This window comes from Galeopterus variegatus, unplaced genomic scaffold (genome assembly GCF_000696425.1).
Source record: "Galeopterus variegatus unplaced genomic scaffold, G_variegatus-3.0.2 Scaffold4853, whole genome shotgun sequence".
Taxonomy (NCBI): domain Eukaryota; kingdom Metazoa; phylum Chordata; class Mammalia; order Dermoptera; family Cynocephalidae; genus Galeopterus; species Galeopterus variegatus.
In genome coordinates this window covers 93,887-113,693 of record NW_007730964.1, presented here as the reverse complement: position 1 = coordinate 113,693, position 19,807 = coordinate 93,887, and the positions used below count along the sequence as shown (strand labels likewise).

Genomic DNA, 19,807 nt, shown 5'->3' with positions numbered 1-19,807 from the left:
CCTTGGTGTCGCGCCCGTACTGGGGACCGGCAACGGGATCGCAACCCTCGTTGTTGCGCCCGCTCTGCGCTCAGCCAGTGAGCGGGAACCGGTCTCCGCATGGGATCCGAACCCTCAGCGGGAGCGCCGCCGCACTCCCAAGCGGCGCACTCTCCAGTGCGCCACCGGGCCGGCCCAGCATTTATTATTTTTAATAAATTACCAAATATGTATTTTTAAATGTCCTCAGTTTAATTTCTAATAGGTATAACCCACAAAAACAAAAAGGTCTTCAGTAATTTAAGATTATAAAGGGGCCTCACAATCAAAACTTTTATAAACACTGACTTAATTGTATTGCTTAACAATATATCCTGAATATACTGCCAAGTCAAAATTCACCTATGACATTTTTAACAGCTGCACAGATTTCTATATATAGATACAATATAATTCCTTCGACCAGTCTCCTGTTTCTATTCTTCTACATAGTACATTTAGTTTATCTTTGTGGTCATTCATGATTACTTCTTAAGGCTCAGTTCCTACATAGAAATGTAATTATTTGGACAAAGAACCAAATTCTAAATACATTTATTCACATTTCCTTTAAGAACCTGCTTAATAGCAACTAACTAATAAGGAGCTAATTCAAATCCAGATCTCTAATTCTCACAAACCTGATTCCACGACACTTTATTTTAATCTATTGTGTATATTTTTGTTATATTCATTCATACATATTGAGTGAAAGAATGAACAAGTTAATGCTCAATTGTTAATATTAACAAACTACCATTAGATTAGCTGAGTTCTGAAGTTGAGTATCAACCCCAAATGCATGTGGCAACACCACTTAAGTCTCTAGTATACACATACATGCCTATTTGTGCTCATTAAATTTCCTTGGGCATGGAGGAGAGTTTCAATGTCCAGCAAACAGAGCAATTCTGATCAGAGGAATCCCATTCCTTCCTGAGTGCAGTCAAGATCTGCCTGTGGATGCCCTGGGGAACAGCTGAGCCAACCCTGCCCCACTCAGCAATTTAGTGCTGTTTTTGGGAAGCAGCCTCAGTCTGACTGTAAAGTATCTAGAGGACAGGAACACTTATAGAGTTACTGTACTCTGAGACCTGGAGACACTCCCTGTTAATGTTTCCTCAATAAAAAGGTTCTCAGTAACCACACAGATGGGTTTTCAGTGATGTGAAAAGACTGGGTGGAATGAGTCTGATAAATGAGTCATTGAAAATGGAGGCAAAAGAAAGAGTTCCTGAGTGGTGTGAGACTCAAACCAAAAGGGGAAACATGGTGACTGAATAACCTCTGAATGCATAAGCTACCAAAATATGTACACAGAGTGGGGCTGGCCGGTTAGCTAGATAACACCAAGGTCCAGGGTTCAATCCCTGTACAAACCAGCCACCAAAACAAATAAACAAACAAAAGACAATGTACAAATGCACAAGCACATAAAGCCCCATTCTAGAATTTGAGGGGGTGTCCTTCAATTGAGGATCATCAAAAGAATGGATATATGCTACAAATGGAGTTGGAATAGACCTTAAATCCTAGGAGAGCCTACTTAAAACATACTGGATTTAAATATTTTAGTTACTTTGGAGAGTCTTTGTCCACAGTGGCCTACAAGAAGCCATCAGGGCAAGGGAAGCAGCTCTGGATGCTCAGCCTTCCTTGGTGCTCAAAAGAGACGCGGTTGAGCCCATACAACAACCAAGGCCCTGCAAAGACTTGGTTGGGAAGGGACCAAGCTTGGCCTTGAGGGTTGTGAATCAAGAGCTCGCTGGAGGCTCTTCTGGATAAGTGTAGCAGAGGAAACATATATTGAAACCATTTTGTTTGTTTTCAAGGATATCTTTAAACTAGACAAAGGATCCATCTTTCAAAACCCAGGACCACTTCAAGAATCTAAACAAGAAAGAGGCCCTGCTTCCTGTTGCCTGACAAGTCACCCGCACAGAGCAGCAGAGGCTGAGGCCTACCCTGCCAATGGTGGTCTTGTAGGCCGTCCTGATCTCCTGGCGCTGGGCAGTGTTGCGGTAGGCGAGGACTCTAATAATGGCGTCTTCATCGGTGCCTGGGGGGAAGTGGAGACAGTGAGTGACTGTGATTTGAGAGTAATGAGAAAGTGGGTTCCTGTGGGGACACTGGAGTTACCCAAACAAATGCAGAGAGCTTTCTAAGAAAAGAGGTCCCGTTCCGAGGGTTTGTCTATTTTACTGGGAAACAGAGGCTCGATTCGTCTTAACCTCTCCCTTAATTAGCTGTTTACCACTCAACAAAATAGTTACCTTCTCTAAGCATTAGTTTCCTTATCTATAAATGTGAATGATCATAGTATTGTCCTGCTCCAAGTGTTAAATAAAATAATTAAGTGCCCAGCACTTACTAAATGTTTTTTAAAAAGTTTCTTCCCCTTGTCTGGAATTCTTATTATGTCTTTTGGATCTCCTAGATCTGTCTTCCACTTTCTTGCCTTTTCTCTCCTCGTTTTTATCTCTTTGTCATTTCCTCTGAGATTTGAAACAACTCAAACTTGTCTTTTAATTCACTGATTTGGCATTTTGCAGTTTAAATCAGCTACTTGCTGCACTTTGTTTTTAAAACCTATAATTGTGTTTTTCATTTCTAAGCTGTCTTTCCCAGTCTCAAATGGTTCGATTTTTATAACTGCCAACAAATTCCCATGATACAACAGCCTACCAAACTTTTAATCATGAATTACAAATCAGAAATGTCCTAAATGTTACTTGCCTATTTCTGGCAGCAGCTACTACTAAGGGACTTTATTCTGATTTTTCCAGTTGGCCCCTTATCTTTATAACAGCTGGATGTTCATGTATGTTGGGTGAGTTTTCTGATTCCTCACTGTTTACGCTATCTGGGGAGTTGTGATGGGCTACAGAAATGATTCTATGGAAATATTTCAGGGAGAAATGAAAAAAACATAGGTTCACCACAGTTATTCTTTGCAACATTAGAGATCCAGAAAAGTGTGAGGAGTAAGGAGGAAGCTACAGAACTTTAAGTTGACATACCTTAGGGACCTACTTTCTGTTCTTGTAAAAAAGGGGGGGAAGGGGTGACAGAATCACCCTTTTTTCCTTCAGAGCTCTCAGCTGGGGGGAGAAGGCCAGTGCCTTTTGCTCGCCCACCATTTATGTGGAAGGCGCCACCCTTCCTCTAGTCGGCCAAGACTGAGCCCTCAAAATAGCTTTGATTTTTTTTATCCTTTCCCTTCCTCCACATTCAAATTTCCTGCCAAGGCATGCAAAATCTTGCTCTACAACCTTATTTTCATTTGTCCCCTCTTTTTAATTCCTACCCCTACCATTACAATTCAGGATGTCAGGGTCTCTTAGATAACTGCAAAAGCCTGTTAACTAGTATTCTTACCTCCTAATTTATCTTCCCAGAGTCTTGCCAGATTCATTTTCCTAAAAAGAAAAACTCTCACAATGTCCCTCCCCTGCTCAGAAGTACACAGTGGTTCCCCATCATCTGCTGGATTTACTATAGGCGCTAGTCTGGCATTTGAGATTCTACATTAACCTATTCACTTTTATAAATATCCACATAAAAGGATACCAGGCGGCCAAATTCTCAGACTTCGCTCTTGAATGATTGTACTTTACCCGACCGTACTATACCCCATTCTCCTGACCACCTTCATCACTATCTACTGGTTATATGCCTCCCTAACCCCCTCCATTTAGCATCATGATTCTGGCATTTCTTGTTCACTGGCCAATGCCTTTGGGCCATCCCTCTGTAGAAGACTCATATAGCAAATGTACCTCGCTGGGCCTGGTTTTCTAAAGCCTTACAGTTTCAAATATTGACCTTGCAAAGGACAGGAAATTTCCCCCAGAGCATTGAGTCTCCTCTGTTGCAAGATAAGAATCGTAACACAGCAAGGCTGCTGGTTCTAAGACAGACAAGTTACTAATTGATATGTAAAGTTACTAAAAAGTTGCTAGAGGGAAAAGAAATGTTGGCTAAATCAAGCCTTTGTTAGTGGATCACTTAATTGCCTAACAGAATGTCATCTGACTTGTTTTTACTGAATGTTACCAGCTTCTACTGTAAAACTTGTTAAACTGTACTTAGCAAAACCTCACCTATGTCTCTGTAACTTCCTGGTCTGGAGAATAAATGCAGGAAGAGAACCCCAATTCGTGGTTAATTTCCCAAATGGAAGGAATGCCTCTATCTTGAGGGTTCTGGGAGATTAACCCCTTTCTGGGACTTCTCACTGCTTAGAGATGGGCTTTGAGTAATCTTTGGCGGCTCTGTCACCCAGGGGAAGAGGGGTGACAACCCTGTGGGAGGCAAAGCAACATCCCTCCATGTCTTTGATCCTATAGGTGGCTTTCTCAGTAGCACCCCCAGGACCACCCTTTGGTACTTGTCTTCTCAGAAAGCTCCCAACCAGCCTACTCCAAGGACCTCCTGCTGCAAGCCACCTTTCCATTTATCCACTGTGACTTCCCTAGGCCCTCAGCTCATGCTATTCCACTCATGTGAAACACACTTTTAGCTCTGTTTATTGAAACTCATCTCCCAAGACTCAAGTTCTACATCTTCCATGAAATTTTGCCTGATGCCCCCAAATGAAATGTGATCTCCTCTCTTTCAACCCCAATGGGATCTTATTTGTGCCCCTCCTATCGCTATCATGTTATGAACTGATCATAGGTATTTCTGTGCATATCTTAGCCATGCTAGCAGCCATGAATTATTTAATCACAAGGACAAGGTTCTATTGTCCTCGTCTCCTCCAACAGTCTGCCTGTGCATGTAGACCCATCCATAGCAGGCATGAACAAGGGTTGATTGTGCCAAATGTCTCTTGACTCTCTTTTTGAGAATTCTGAATGCCATGTGTTCCACACTCTTAATTATACTGTCCTTGTGATATACCAAGAATTAGGACAAACCTGAATAAAAAAAATGGTGGGCCCAGTATTTTTTATTTATTTATAAAATATAAAATATTATATTTATTTATAAAATATCTTTTATTTATGAAAAAGGGAAAATGAGGAGAAAGACACATAGATTCAGGACAGTGTTCTGTTCAGGGGTGGGCAGCAGGGTAGCACAGTGATTTAACTTCCAGCCCTGGAGTAAGATGCCTGGGACCGACTACCTAGAATTGCTTAGAATCCTGACTCTACCACGTATTAGTTATGAGACTTTCAGCAAGTTAGCTAACCTCCCTAGATCTCAGCTTCTCATGAGAAAAACAAGCTGCTGTCAGGATTAAAACAGATAATCCATGTAAAGCATCCATCTTTATGCCTGACCTATAAAGCAGAATTTAATAAACATTTGCTGTTACTATTGTTACTGTTGGCATTGAAGCTAAGTAAAATGTACTCTTCTTGATAGAAAGACCGGGAAATAAGGTCTCATGGGTAAAGCATCCATCTTTATGCCTGACCTATAAAGCAGAATTTAATAAACATTTGCTGTTACTGTTGTTACTGTTGGCATTGAAGCTAAGTAAAATGTACTCTTCTTGATAGAAAGACCGGGAAATAAGGTCTCATGGTCAAGTGTTTTTACCCAAACCTCAAGGAGTTTTAATTGCACCTAAGAAGCAGGGGACACTTCCCTGGCCAGAAGTCCACACAGGCAAGGTCTTGGAGGTAGGGACTGGGCCAGGGTAGCCTGCAGTGCATCCCATATGACTGACCACCCAGCATGAGCTCTTTGTCCTCAGGGAGCTAACTGGAGGGTAGTGCACTAGAAGACACTACTAGCCTTCTCACATAAAATTCTATACACTGCATGTCGGTGCTGTCGCAGCTGTGCCTGTCACCACAGCAACAAGCAGAGGGACTCAAGGGAAAGACCGTGGACTTAGAGCTGGCAGGCCTGAGCTCGAGACCAGGTTCTGCCAAGTGTGAGCCATGACTCAGTTACACTTACTACGTGACTTTGGGAGAATTACTTGGCATCTCTGGGTCTCAGTTTCACATCTGTAAAGTGGGGCTAAAAAAACAATAGTAATAGTTGCTTTAACTAAATCACAGGGTTGTTGCATATACCCAATGAGATAGTGTTTGTGAAAGCTTTGTAAACCTTATGGCATTATACACATACCAGCACTAATTAGAAAACACATAACTTTGTAAAGTCTTACATATAGATTCATAATGTTGTAATTCAAAGCAGATTTAAACAATTGGGGAAATCCATAATGAGTGCATTAAATTTGAAATTCTTTATTAAAGGGAAGAATTAATGCCCCCTTACCCCCATCCAATTTGTCTTGAAAAGCCAACTTGTTCCCATTGTGTTTTCTTAAAGGGAGACCTACTCACAATTGCCCATGGGCATGCCACCTTCCGTGTGACTCAGTGATGCACAATGCATGAGGGAGGATTCATCTCCTGTGGGACACTTACCGAGCCCTTTCATGGCCTTCCTCAGGCTCTGGGCATCTTCAGCAGCGTTGAATCCTGAAGAAGCTTTGATGGTACCTCCTTTGGTTGCCTGAGTACACAGAGAATCATGTGACTGAGAGGTAGCACCTTACCAACATGAAGGCATCCCATTCAGCAAACATTTGCTGAGCACCTCCCATGGCCCAGACACTATTCCAGGCGGTGGGGACACAGCTGTAACCATGAAAATTGAGGCTACTGCTCCCAGGGAGCTGATGCTCTAGTTCAGGGGACGCTGACAGTAAACAAGCCAGGAAATAAATATTCTATATAGTGCCTGGTGGTGAGAAGTGCTACAAAGCAGACAGAGATGTCCCAGAGGGGCCACTCTGAGGAATGATGTTTAGGCTGACAGCTGAATGACGTGGAACAGCTGACCATACAAAGATGGAAGGAAAGTGTTACAGTAAGAAGAAACAGCTACTACAAAGGCCCTGAGGCTGGAACTAGCTCCTAAGGAGAGCAGGACAGAGGCCAGTGTGGCTCAAGGACAAGGATGGGATGGGTAAGCTTAGTTACACCACCACCTGGTAATCTTGTCCCCCCGAAAAGGAAACAAATCAAACCTGAATCCAATCTAGTCTCTAGAGCCAAAAACCAATTTACAGTAAACAGAAGAGAGAGTAAAATGTTAAACCACAGCAGAGGGTTGCAATCAGTGAAATCCAGACTAAGAAACACTGCTTAAATGATCTAGCTCCTTCAGCCAATAAATTGCAAAGGCCATTAAAAGAGAAAGAGATGGAGGGGAACTATAGTTTAAAAGATTAAAAAGACATATCAATAATCATAGTGTGTGAACCTTATTTAGATCCTGAAACAAACAGTTAAAAAAAAAAAAAGACATTTATGAGATAACTGGAAATTTGAACACTGACTTGATATTTGATGACATTAAGGAATTAGCCTTTAACATTTTTAGGTATGATAATATTATGGTTATATTTTATTTTATTTTATTTTTTATTTATTTATTTTATTTTTTTATTTTTATTTTTATTTTTTGTCTTTTGTCTTTTGTCTTTTTCCGTGTCCGGCAACGGATCGCAACCCTCAGTGTTGCCCCCGTACCGGACCGGGGACCGGCAACGGGACTGCAACCTTCGGCGTCGCTCCCGCGCCTCGCTCAGCCAGTGAGCGGGAACCGGTCTGTATGTGGGATCCGAACCCTCGGGCGGGAGCGCCGCCGTGCTTCCCAAGCGGCGCACTATCCAGTACGCCACCGGGCCGGCCCTATATTTTATTTTTTAAGAGGTTTAATCTATGTACTGAAATAGTTTACAGAAGAAATGATAAGATGTCTGGAATTTGTGGGGTTAAGTAGAGATACAGAGAAACAAGGTTGACCATGAGTTAATAAGTATTGATAGGTACAGAAAGGGGTTCTGTTTACTTTTGTATATGTTTAAACTTTTCTGTAATCAAAATTTAAAAAGAAAAAAAAAGAAAATCAGAGAGGCAGGCTGGAGCCAGAACAAGGCAGCCCTTCCAAGCGGGATAAGGAATTTGTATTTTATTGTAAATTCAGTAGGAAGCTACTGACAGGTTTTAAACAAGGAGATGGGGACATGTGATCTGGTTTACATATTAAAAAGTTCACTCGGGCTGCTGTAGGGAGATGCAGAGAACAGCTGAGAGTCTAGGCCAAGATCTGGGGGTGGGATATGATGCTAGACCAGGGTGAAATAGTTAAGATGGAAATAAACAGACAGACTCAGCACATGTTTTGGAGCAAAGGCGACAGAACTTGCTGATGGACGGACGTGGGAGGTGAGAAAAGAAAGGAATCAAGTTTAACTCTGAATCTTTTTCCCTCAGCGGCTGGGGAGAGAGTGGCGTCATTTACCCAGATGGGGAAAACTGGAGGAGGATTACTAGATTTGGAGTCGCAGTGGGGGATGGGATTTAGAAGTTCTGTTTTCAAAATGTTAGGTTTGGGATGTCCATTAAACATCCAAATGGAGCTGTCAAAAGGACAGCTGGTTATACAGTATAAGTCTTGAGGTCAAGTCCAGAGGAATACATTTAGGACACATCAGAATTTGGGTGACATTTGAAGAGATGACCCAGGGAGGAAGTGAACAGAAAAACAGGGTCCTAGGACAAGCCTGGGTCTCTCCAGCAGAGAAGGAGAAAGGATGACCAAGGAGCAGTCTTTGAGGTAAAAGGAAATCCAGGATAGTGTGTTGCCAGAGGCTGAGGAAGGAGGGAATGGCTAGTGCCCGCCATAGTGAGAAGCTTAGGGGTGAGGAGCACAGGAACTGCAGAGGGATAGAATCGGGTTTCATTTTTCTCACCTGATATTGGGAATAATGATATCAACTCACAGGGCTGTTGCAATAATGAAACAGGGTAATACAGGAAAGCACTTAGCACAGAACCCAGAAAAAGGTAAACATTAAAACAAAAACTCAAAGTTGATGTTCACCATCGTCATCATTATTGTTAAATAATGTTAACTATTGTTAAATAAATGACTTCACCCATATCGCTGTAATAAATATAATAGTTAGATTCTTGTTTCTATTTCTTATAATATCCCTCAGTGCAAGCCTGTGGAGTAATGCAAAGCAGAATCTAGGATAGAGCATTCATACAAGGTAGCAAAAACAGTGTAGAATAGAGCTAAAGCTTTCTTTCTTTCTTTTTTTTTTTGTCTTTTTTGTGACTGGCCGCTCCGCACGCCGGCCATCCCTATATAGGATCCGAACCCGTGGTAGGAGCACCGCTGCACTCTCCCGAGTGCGCCACGGGGTCAGCCCAGAGAGCTAAAGCTTTCTGATTATTTAATTTGATCCAAGGATGTAATGGGCCATCTCCAGGAATCAAGGATTTTTATACCCTTAGGGCAGTTCTCTAGCAAGCCAGATTTGAGCTCTTTGCACTAAACCACCTTGGCCTGGACCTCTCAGGCCCACTGTAGCACACATCAAGCCCATCCAAGTCCTCAGATACCACAGGATGTGAGCTTACTCTGCTGAAAGACCATCAGCAGCGAGCACTTAGTTGTCACCCTCTATATACCTGACAGAGGAAAGCAGAAATCTATAACATCAACTTTCTTGGATATTGCATCTGTTGAATTGTATCCCCCCAAAAAGATATATTGAAGTCCTAATCCCCAGTACCTCAAGATGTGACCTGATTTGGGAATAGGGTCACTGCAGATGTAATAAATTAAAATGAGGTCATACTGAATTAGGATGGGCCCCTAATTCAGTATGACTGGTGTCCTTAAAAGGAGATGGCTATGTTTTGTGGTTGATTGGTTGGTTGGTTTTTTGGCAGCTGGCCTATATGGGGATCTGAACCCTGGACCTTGGTGTTATTAAAACCACACTCTAACCAACAGAGCTCACTGGCCAGCCCAAGAAGCCAAGGAACACTTAAGATTGCCAGTAAACCACCAGAAGCTAGGACAGGCAAGGAACGACTTCCCTATAGGTTTGAGAGGGAGCATGGCTCTGCTGATACCTTGATTTTGGACTTGCAGCCTCCAGAACAGTGAGGCAATAAATTGCTATTATTTTACAGCCACTCAGTTTGTGGTACTTTGTTATGGCAGCCCTAGGAAACTGATACAGGCACTTTACTTTTCTTCTACTACTAAGCAAACTGGTGACTTGCTGTCAAAATTCCAACGTGACCTAACTCAGCCTTTGGCCCCAGCATGAGACAGCTTTCTGAGTTGAATGCTTTACAAGGTTCTTTTGGAACTCCAGTACTGAAAATTTTTTGGATGGAACACAAACACTGCATTCAAATTTAAAGCAAACTGCATTGCTGAGGGACACTATTATGGGATTAAAATTAATATCTAACAAGATGAATCGATAAAGAGATTTGCAAGGGTGGTTCAGTTTATCAATTATCAATTAGCATTCTTAGTGACTCTTTTTTATCCAGGCAAAAGGTCAAGAAATTTGTTCCTTGTTAGTCCTGTAAGTATCCTATTGATTAAATTCCAGGGCACAATGCACCATTATCCATTCTAAAAAGACAGGGGTTCTAACCCTGGAAGGCTCTTTGTAGCATCAGGCAAAGGAAATAGACAGGATGTGGGGAAGAAACACAAAAATGAGTAGCTAGAAATAGGCACTATATCGCAATTGATAAAATATTATTATTATATTCATAATGAAGATGATAAACATCAAAAAGTTTGGAATATTTGCAGATACAGTTACCATATGATCCAGCAATCCCACTACTGGGTATATATCCAAAGGAATGGAAATCATCATGTCAAAGAGATACCTGCACTCCCATGTTCATCGCAGCTCTATTTATAATAGCCAAAATACAGAACCAACCTAACTGTCCATCGATGGACGATTGGATAAAGAAAATGTGGTATTTATACACAATGGAATTCTACTCAGCCATAAAAGAGAATGGAATTCTGCCATTTGCAACAACATGGATGAGTCTGGAGAAAATTATGTTAAGTGAAATAAGCCAGACAAAGAAACAGAGATACCACATGTTCTCACTCATAACTGGCTGTTAGGAAGGAAGGAAGAGGCCGGCCCGTGGCTCACTCGGTAGAGTGCGGTGCTGGGGGGGGGAAGGAAGGAGGAGGGGGGGAAGGAAGGAATGAAGGAAAGAAAGAAAGAAAAGACCACAATACGTTGAACTTTCAGAAGGAGAGAACAATCCTAGGATACTAGAGATGAGGGGGAAGGAGAGAGGGGATTTGGGAAGTAAAAGGTCAGGCAAAGGGCATAAGAAATATCACAATTTGTAAGAATGATTATAATAATAATAAGTAAAAAAAATTTTTTTAAAGGTTGAAATACAATACAAGGGAATAATAATGAGCAATAAAAAGGAACAGAGGAACAAACTACTGATACATACAACATGGATGAATTACAAAAAAATAAAATGCTTGGAGAAAGAAGTCAGACGTGAAAGAGTACATACTCCACATGATTCCATTTATAGGGTGTTCTAGAACAGGCAAAACGAGCCTATGGTGATATATATCAGAACAGTGGTTGTGCTTCTGGAGTGGTGTGTAGAGCAGGGTGCGCACTGATCTGGAAGGGGGATGAAGGAGCTTCCTGGAGTGATAAAATGCCCTGTCTTGATAGAGGAATAGGTTACATGGGCATATACCTTTGTCAGAACTTATCTGCCAGTAACCTTAAGGGCTGTGCATTTTACTAAATGTAAATTGTACCTCCATAAAAAATGTTTTAAAATACTTGAATATAATGGCATGCAAAACATGGTCATTGTAGACAACTTGGAAAATTAAGAAAAAAAAATTAAGAAAATTAAAACACCCATAACTCCACCATCTACAGTAAATAATTTTAATATGATATAAAAGTAGTATAAACATATTAGCACAGAAATTAGATGAAACATAAGATTAGAGTGAATACATAACTTTTGTATCCTACTTCATTTATAATATTACTCTAAGCATTTTCCTATACTAAGTGGGAAAAAAAAGCAAAACAAAACTTATTTATGCTCTTATTACTGCAATTTAAAAAACATTATACATACGAGAAGGGTCTAAACTTAAAGTAATGAGAAATAGTTGGGAATTGCAATACTGCAACTATATAACATGGTTTTCTTTTCTTTTAAAAATGTCCTTTATCTGCCCAATAAATAACAGTCATCATGGAAAAATAGGTTCTAGGAGAGATGAGAGCAACTGGGGTCACTTTCCTAGAGTAGAAAGCACACCAAGGGGTCACTTGGTTACAGTCTTCACATGTAGGAAAGCTGCGTGCCTGTTGAAGACAGGACTAATATCCCATTAATTTTGAATCTCCAGAGCCTAGTGCCATGTCTGGCACAAAGTAGGGACACCATAAACATTTCTAAATAAATGTTCTCCATGTCCAGGGAGAATCAATCCACAAGAAATGGATTTTAAATGAAAGCGTAAGAGATATGGGGCAGACTTTGACTGCTGGGGATCATGAAGAAAATTCTAGACTGCTTAAGTATAAATAAAGTTAAGAGTATACTACTATTTGTTCATATAGTTTACTTTACACATCCATCTTCCTAAAGGAAGGCATCTAGAGCTGGCAGGATCTCCAATTCCTTTCCGGGTATACGGTTCTACTTCTATTATTCTTCCCAGAAGACCAGGGATCAGAATCACCTGCCAATTCAGAAATCTCATTTGGGTGGGGGAAGGAGAGCAGATGGCCAGCCTTAGGTAGAGCCACGTCTGCAGCCAAGAGGCTCAGCTTCCACCTCAGCGCTCGACTTCACAGAACTCTCAAAGGGATCCGATTCCATGCCTGTCCCTAGGATCAGATAACCAAGTTCCAAGGAGTCCGATCACTGTTGACAGCAGGAGGCAGACGATGCGCCCTTATTGCTAAGAAACACCCCTCATGACGAGCCTGAATGGCGGGGCTACACCACCATGTCGACAGCAGTCACCGGGTGTTTGACCCTGCAGGTTTTCAGTTCTTCTTTTTTATTTGCCTAAATATTCTAAAATAAACATGTAATGCTTCTGCAGAGAGAAAACTATAACTTGTTTTTATATTCTCAGGAAGTTAAAAGGATTCAAAGGACTCTCTTTGAATTAATTCTTCTTTTTTTATTTGCCTAAATATTCTAAAATAAACATGTAATGCTTCTGCAGAGAGAAAACTATAACTTGTTTTTATATTCTCAGGAAGTTAAAAGGATTCAAAGGACTCTCTTTGAATTAATTTTCAGGGTCAAGGTACTCACTATCCCTGAGAGAAATTAAAATGATGTTCAAAAAAACAAGGAAAAAAAAGAAACTGCCTTTTCACATCCTTCTCCCCTTTGTTGAGCAAACAATGCTTTGTTTTAACCAATAGTCCCTGTACCTGTCTGTGGCTGGCACCAGAGGGTGAAGCACTTGGCAACTTACCATGGCCATGACTCTATATCAAGATCCAAGTTCAGTCGCCCAACAGAAGTGGCTCTGTGACAAAAGCAGAAGGGAAATTACTGTGATAAGAGAAGTGGCACTAAAATCATTAATCAGGATAATTAGTAATTCACATAAAGCCAAGCCATGGGGAAATGACACCCAGCTTCATCAAAAGGCCAGCTATTGATTAGCCAAAGATATAAGGGCCAAGCTAACAGTTAAAGAGAAACTGTTAGAACAGTCAAGTTTATTATATCAGTAAAATACTTTCCTATCTGCTCTTCTGTTTGGAGATACAAGTTACAGAAATGATTCCTACTGCTTTGTTAGGGTGAAGTACCATTGCTTATACTTGAGCCATACAGTTGTATGATGTAGTGGATCAGAAAAGGTGCCCCCTTTGAGAGAACAGATAATCCAACTGCATCAGGGAAAAGTACAGTACTCTTCACCTACATTCTGATGTGTGTGTGTGTGTGTGCACACGCGCGTGCGCGCACATGTGTGTGTGAGGACAGACCAGTAGCCTAATCAGCACTAGAATCCTTTCATTTTCCAATGGCTATTTTCACTGCCACCATTTTAGGATTAAAAATGCTTCTTCCCTTTAAGCTGCAGCCTACACATTCAACTTTGTCCTCAGTTTTCAGCAACCTTTCCCTCATCAAGAAGACTCGAGTCATCACACATTTTTTTTTCAGTTGTTCAGAATGCAAGAAGTGTCTTCAGTAGGCTAGGACTCTGGGGGGTTGCTATGACATATAGGCAAGTCCCCTAAGGAGCAGGCCAACTGCCTCCTGTTCCCATATCTAAGTAATATGGACAAGTCTCCTTTCCTAAGCATTTAATTAGATCCTGATACTCAAAGAGTCATCCTAGAATCAGAAGCATGGGCATCCCTGGGAGCTTGTTAAAAATGCAGAATCTCAGGCCTCCACCCTAGACCTGCTGTCAAAATCTGCATTTTAAGTTTCCCCCAAGTATTTGTCTGCACAGTAGTTTGAAAAGCTCTGGCATAGACAACCTGACCAAGCAGCGCTTTTTAGCTCACTTAGATTAACACTCAAGCCACGTTTAGTCACATTCACTTTTTGTCTTCAGCTTTCCTCAGGCCCAGCTCCTTGTTTCCCACCATTCATTGCAGACTGTCCTCATATTACATAGGGGTTCAGTCCCATCTTAAGGGGAAAGCCAACTGGTTAGGGGGCACAGCCTGAGCAAAGGTGCAGAGGTGGAATGGGCAGTGGGTTCAGAGACAATGAGGAGACAAAGGCTCACCCAGGGAAGGCTCAGAGATAAGGTTGGAAAAGCAGGGGGGAACTAATTGGTAAGGGCTTTGTATGCCCAACTGAGGAGTTTGGCTTTAAAACTGTAGGTAATAGGAAAATAGTGGAAAGTTTTTTGTTATTTGCAGAGAAATGCTATAATAAAAGAAATGCTTTAGCAAGGTACTATACCACAGGATAGGCTGTAGTGGGAGAGACTGGAGTGACGGACAAGGAGTCAGGAAGACTGAAGAGACTACTGGAGGTACAGACAGGTAGAGGCAAAGACCTGGGTAGGGTGTGGCAATTGAATATGATATACATGAGATGTTTGGAAGGAAGACTTTATTGGATGTAGTGACTTGTGGTCTAGTTGATAGAGATAATGCAGTGAATAAGACAAAGAATCTGCCTTCAAGGAACTTACAATCTACTGGGAGAAACACACAACAAATAAATGAATAAATAAGATAATATACTAATAACTTTGAGTTTGCACCATAAGACTGAATTTTTAAAATTCTAGTGAGGAAACTGGAGGGTTTGTTGAACTGTTAACCAAGATCAGAAAAAGAATTAGTTACACATGTTTAATCTGGCCTGAGAAACCCTCTGGACTCTCATTCTTGAGCTCTTATGTACAAACCACAATCTAACTTAGTATGTAAGCAATATGGGCAAACTGAAAAACCTGACTTAGAGATGTGCTTGGGATGATAGCCAGGCCGTCAACTGTTCTGTACCTCGCTTCCTTTTTTCTGCCTGTTAATCTAACTGGCCATGTGTTTTTGGCTACAGTCCCTCTGAATCGTTTCAACTCTATTGGTTGCCCAATTTATGAATCATTTTTATTTTTTTTCTTTTCATGCTCAAATTAAACTTCATTGAATTTAATTTGCCAAAAATTTATTCTTTTAGCACGAGACTGAGTGAACTGATGAACATATAACAGGACAATGGTATAGAGCGGGGATCAGCAAACTACAGTAGCTCATGGGCCAAATCCTGCTTTTGTATGGCCTATAAGCTAAGAACAGCTTTTACATTTTCAAATAGTTGGCAAAATTATCAAAAGAAAAATACTTCATGACACATGAAAATTACATGAAATTCGAACTTCAGTGCTGATAAATAAAGACTTACTGGAGCACAGTCACACCATTTATGTATTGTCTGTGGCTGCTTTCATGCTACAACAGCAAAAATGAGTGGTTGTGACAGAGACCATATGGCCCACAAAGGTGAAAATATTTACTATCTGGCCCTTCACAGGAAGTTTGCTGAGCCCTGATATGAAGGATGATGTGATCAGGTTACCAGGAAGGAGCAGGCTGGGACAGAGTGATGCGAGTTGGCGTTCTCTGAGATTACATCTGAGCTAAAACCTGAATGAAGGGAGGAGACCAGCCATTCAAGTTGTGGAGGACTCTTTCAGGCAGAGTAGTTAGTACAAAGACCCTGATGGAGAAATAAGCTCACTGTGTTTGAGGGATGAACAAAAGCATCGTGAAGAAGGGCAAGAGTGGCATGAGATGAAGTTAGAGTAGGGACATGTGATATTGTGACTTATAATAAGAAATATGTATTTGGTCTTTGTCCTGTTCTTGGCACAGAGCTCCTAATATCCTTGGAATTTTCTGGCCCCTTTCAATCACATCTGTTTATGTTAATGAGGTGACTTTTATTTATTTATTTATTTATTTTTTAAAAGATGACCGGTAAGGGGATCTTAACCCTTGACTTGGTGTTGTTAGCACCACACTCAGCCAGTGAGCGCACCGGCCATCCCTATATGGGATCCAAACCCATGGCCTTGGTGTTATCAGCACCACACTCTCCCAAGTGAGCCACGGGCCGGCCCAATGAGGTGACTTTTAAAAAGCCCCTAGAGGGCTGGCCCGGTGGTGCACTGGAGAGTGTGCCGCTTGAGAGCGCGGCGGCGCTCCCGCCGAGGGTTCCGATCCCATGTGGAGACCAGTTCCAGCTCACTGGCTGAGCGTGGTGCGGGCGCAACACCGAGGGTTGCGATCCCGTTGCCGGTCCCCGGTATGGGCGTGACACCGTGGGTTGCAATCCCGTTACCGGTCAGTAAAAAAGACAAAAAGGAAAAAAAAAAAAAAGAAGCCCCTAGATAACTAGAGGATACAGGACTGCTTGCAAAGGGTTGCAATCCCATTACCGGTCAGTAAAAAAGACAAAAAGGAAAAAAAAAAAAAAAGAAGCCCCTAGATAACTACAGGATACAGGACTGCTTGCCGAGGGAACCAACTATGTGATTAGAGGGTTGGAACTTTCAGCCCCACCCCCGGCTTCAGTGGAGGGGAGAGGGGCTGGAGATTGCCTTAATCACCAATGGCCAATGATTTAATCAATCATGGCTACCTAATGAAGCCTCCCTAAAAAACCACAAAGACGGTGGAGGGTTGAATGGGGAGAGTGTTCAAAGAGCTTCGGGTTGGTGAACATCCAGGTGCTGGTAAGACAGGATAGGGCTTGGCCTGTGAACCAAAACAAGTCCATTTTCCTTGCAGAGGATATTTTTTACTTTTCCACTCCTCAGTCATGAGACCCCCCATATGTTCCTGATAAGAGTGACTGAAAGAGACTACTTGGTTGTTGGACATAATTGCCCTGATAAAATAAACTGAGATAAGGGGGAACAGATACTTAATGAGTTGCAAAACCCTTCCCCAAGGTTTGTTAAAATATAACTGTTAGCTTTGTTTAAAGCTTATCATTACCTACCCATTCTTTCTTTTCCTGTAATTGTGAAGGATAAGTTACAGATTAATCTTAAGACCCCTTTAGGAGCTAAACAAGATGCTCCTGGAACCAACCTCCTTCATGACCATTGTGAAAATAGCAGAAATCATCAAAGCAAGATGCCACTCAATTAAGAAACTGCTTGACTTTAAAAAGACCCTTCCCCAATTTCCCCCAGGCAGCTAGCGTGACTCTCACATGTGCACAAAGCTTCAAAGTGACTGCTACAATGACTCTCCTGGGGTAGTGATAATGAGCAACACCACCATCTTGGACCTACTGAAGAGATGCAAGGACCAAAGCCCTAACTGACTATGCACCCATGATGCAACCAGAAAGAACAGAATGGACCACCTCCAGAGGTGCAGAATGATGACACTGGCCTGCCCCCTTGCCCCTGGCCCTATGACAGACCCTGAACAGCTCCCCTTGGGGAGCTAGTTTCCCTGTAGCAACCCCCATTATGCATAAATCTATCTCCTCTTTTAATAAAGCATTGTTTGTTTTACTGCTGGGTGCATTGTTTATTTCTATGGCTTTGAGACCCAAGAGCCTAATTTGGTAACACTGGGAAAGTGGTGCAACTGGAGAGGCCGTGGGAGCTCCATGCCTCCTCTTCCATAGCTTGCCCTGTACGTCTCTTCCATCAGGCAGTTCCTGAGTTGTATCCTATTAAAATAAATCGTTAACGTGGTAAGTAAACTGTTTTCCTGAGTTCTGGGAGCCATTCTAGTAAATGATCAAACATGAAAGGGGAGGGTGTGGAAACAGCCAGTCAGTATGAAAAACAGGTGATAACCTGGACTTGAGATTGGTGTTTGAAGTGGGGTCAGTCTTGTGGGACTGAGCCCTTAACCTGACACTAATTCCTGGTAGATAGTGTCAGAATTGAGTTAAATTGTAGACACCCAGTTGGTGTCTGCAGAGAATCGAAAAATTGTTTGGTGTGGGAAAAACTCCCACAAGTCTAGTGCCAGAAGTGAATGCTGAGAATATAGAGAAAAATAGTTTGTTTTTCCTATACAGTTGGTGTCAAAAGTGGGATTTGCTGGAATGGCTCTGGCTCACAGAAACATAGTGTGGGAAAGAGAAAGGATAAAGCGTTGGAGATGAGAAACCTTTGTGGCCACATGGTCACCCATGGTAAGGAGCAGCTACTGTGCTGCAGTTGGTTACTAAAGTTCAAAGTTACCAATAGAATTTAGATATGGATCTAATTCCTGAGGAGTTGGTTCACTGGATGCATAAAGAAATGCAAACAAATAAGAAAATGTGAAATATTCAGTCCATTGGTTATTGTTATCTACAATAGCTAAAATGAAATTAACAGAGACTGCTGAGTCAGACATCGATGCTAGGCCAAGCTCAGTTTCCAGTAAGTCTGCACTTCAGCCACTAACCTCAGAGCCATCCCCAAGGGAAAAATTGTGCTGGGACTACACAAAGTACTGCTAAGAACTCTGGTCATGAAGAAGAGCAGGCCCCTCAAAAGTAGGTGGAAAATGCCATAGTCCCTGAGTCCCTGGACTTCATTTAACATGTAATATACTAGCTAGTGACTGTAGTGATTGTAGTTGAAATAAAAGGATAAAAGAAAGTAGTCACATGCAAAAGTCAGAATGTTTCACCAGGTATAAAGTAACAGTAACTATAGATCTGAGTTAGCACCATGAGACTTTGCATTCCCTTTTTTGGAGGGGGATATAGGTAATATCACTGACATATGTCTTTGATTTGTTTTCCAGAAACCAAGACCATCCCCAAAGGAGACTCATAACTACCCAGTTACCATCAGAATGTAACCCCCACACTGAATGGAAGATTCTAAGAATAACTTGTTGATTGCACAACTGGCCCTAATCAGCACTGCCCACAAGCTGATCATGCACCAAGACACTTACCCATCATTTTACCCTATATGAACTTTTTTCACCAAGCAATCAGAAAGCCCAGGTTTTTTAGCATGTGCTACCCATCCTCTTTGCTTGCTGCTTTGCAATAAAACACCTTATCACTGTGAGATAGGGTGACCCCCACTTTCATAACATACACAATTCGCTTCTGTGAAACTGCTTGCTGTGTGACAAGGTAGATTGATTAAGTTTAAATAGTGTTTGAATTGCTTAGAAAATGTTGTTTGAAAATCCCCCTCAGCTCTTCAGCCCCCTTGATAGAAGTTAAAAGCTAAATATTAGCCTGCGCTTAGAGAAGTTTCAATTTTGTTTGCTGTTCCCCCACCCAAGCTGCCCCTGAGCGACTAACTGGCTTATTTCAGCTTCTGTTATCAGCTTGCGGTAGACCTCCCCAAACCCCCTCCTCACACCAGGAGGATATGTGTGTCTGTGTGTGACTATATAATAACTATAAGTGTGTGACTATTTGATAATTTTAACTATCTAACTAATGTAAAAATGTGCCTTTTAAAAAACCCTCTA

General features: G+C 41.7%; 1 protein-coding gene and 1 long non-coding RNA gene across 2 annotated transcripts in view; one reads left to right on the top strand and one right to left on the bottom strand.

Moving 5' to 3' along the window:
* The window catches only part of ANXA4 (annexin A4), a 33,818-nt gene extending 20,402 nt beyond the window's left edge, over window positions 1-13,416 (bottom strand). Inside the window, exons 1-3 of the mRNA XM_008588465.1 lie at window positions 13,342-13,416; window positions 6,417-6,504; window positions 1,983-2,077 (exon numbers count right to left, since the gene is read on the bottom strand). Coding sequence (XP_008586687.1) covers window positions 1,983-2,077; window positions 6,417-6,504; window positions 13,342-13,350 — 192 coding nt within the window. The 5' untranslated portion in view covers window positions 13,351-13,416. The remainder of the gene's footprint in view (window positions 1-1,982; window positions 2,078-6,416; window positions 6,505-13,341) is intronic.
* LOC103603891 overlaps window positions 1-19,454 on the top strand; it is a 43,666-nt gene extending 24,212 nt beyond the window's left edge. Inside the window, exons 2-3 of the long non-coding RNA XR_551663.1 lie at window positions 6,319-6,960; window positions 19,118-19,454. This is a non-coding gene — a long non-coding RNA (uncharacterized LOC103603891). The remainder of the gene's footprint in view (window positions 1-6,318; window positions 6,961-19,117) is intronic.
* The last annotated feature ends 353 nt before the right edge of the window (window positions 19,455-19,807 follow it).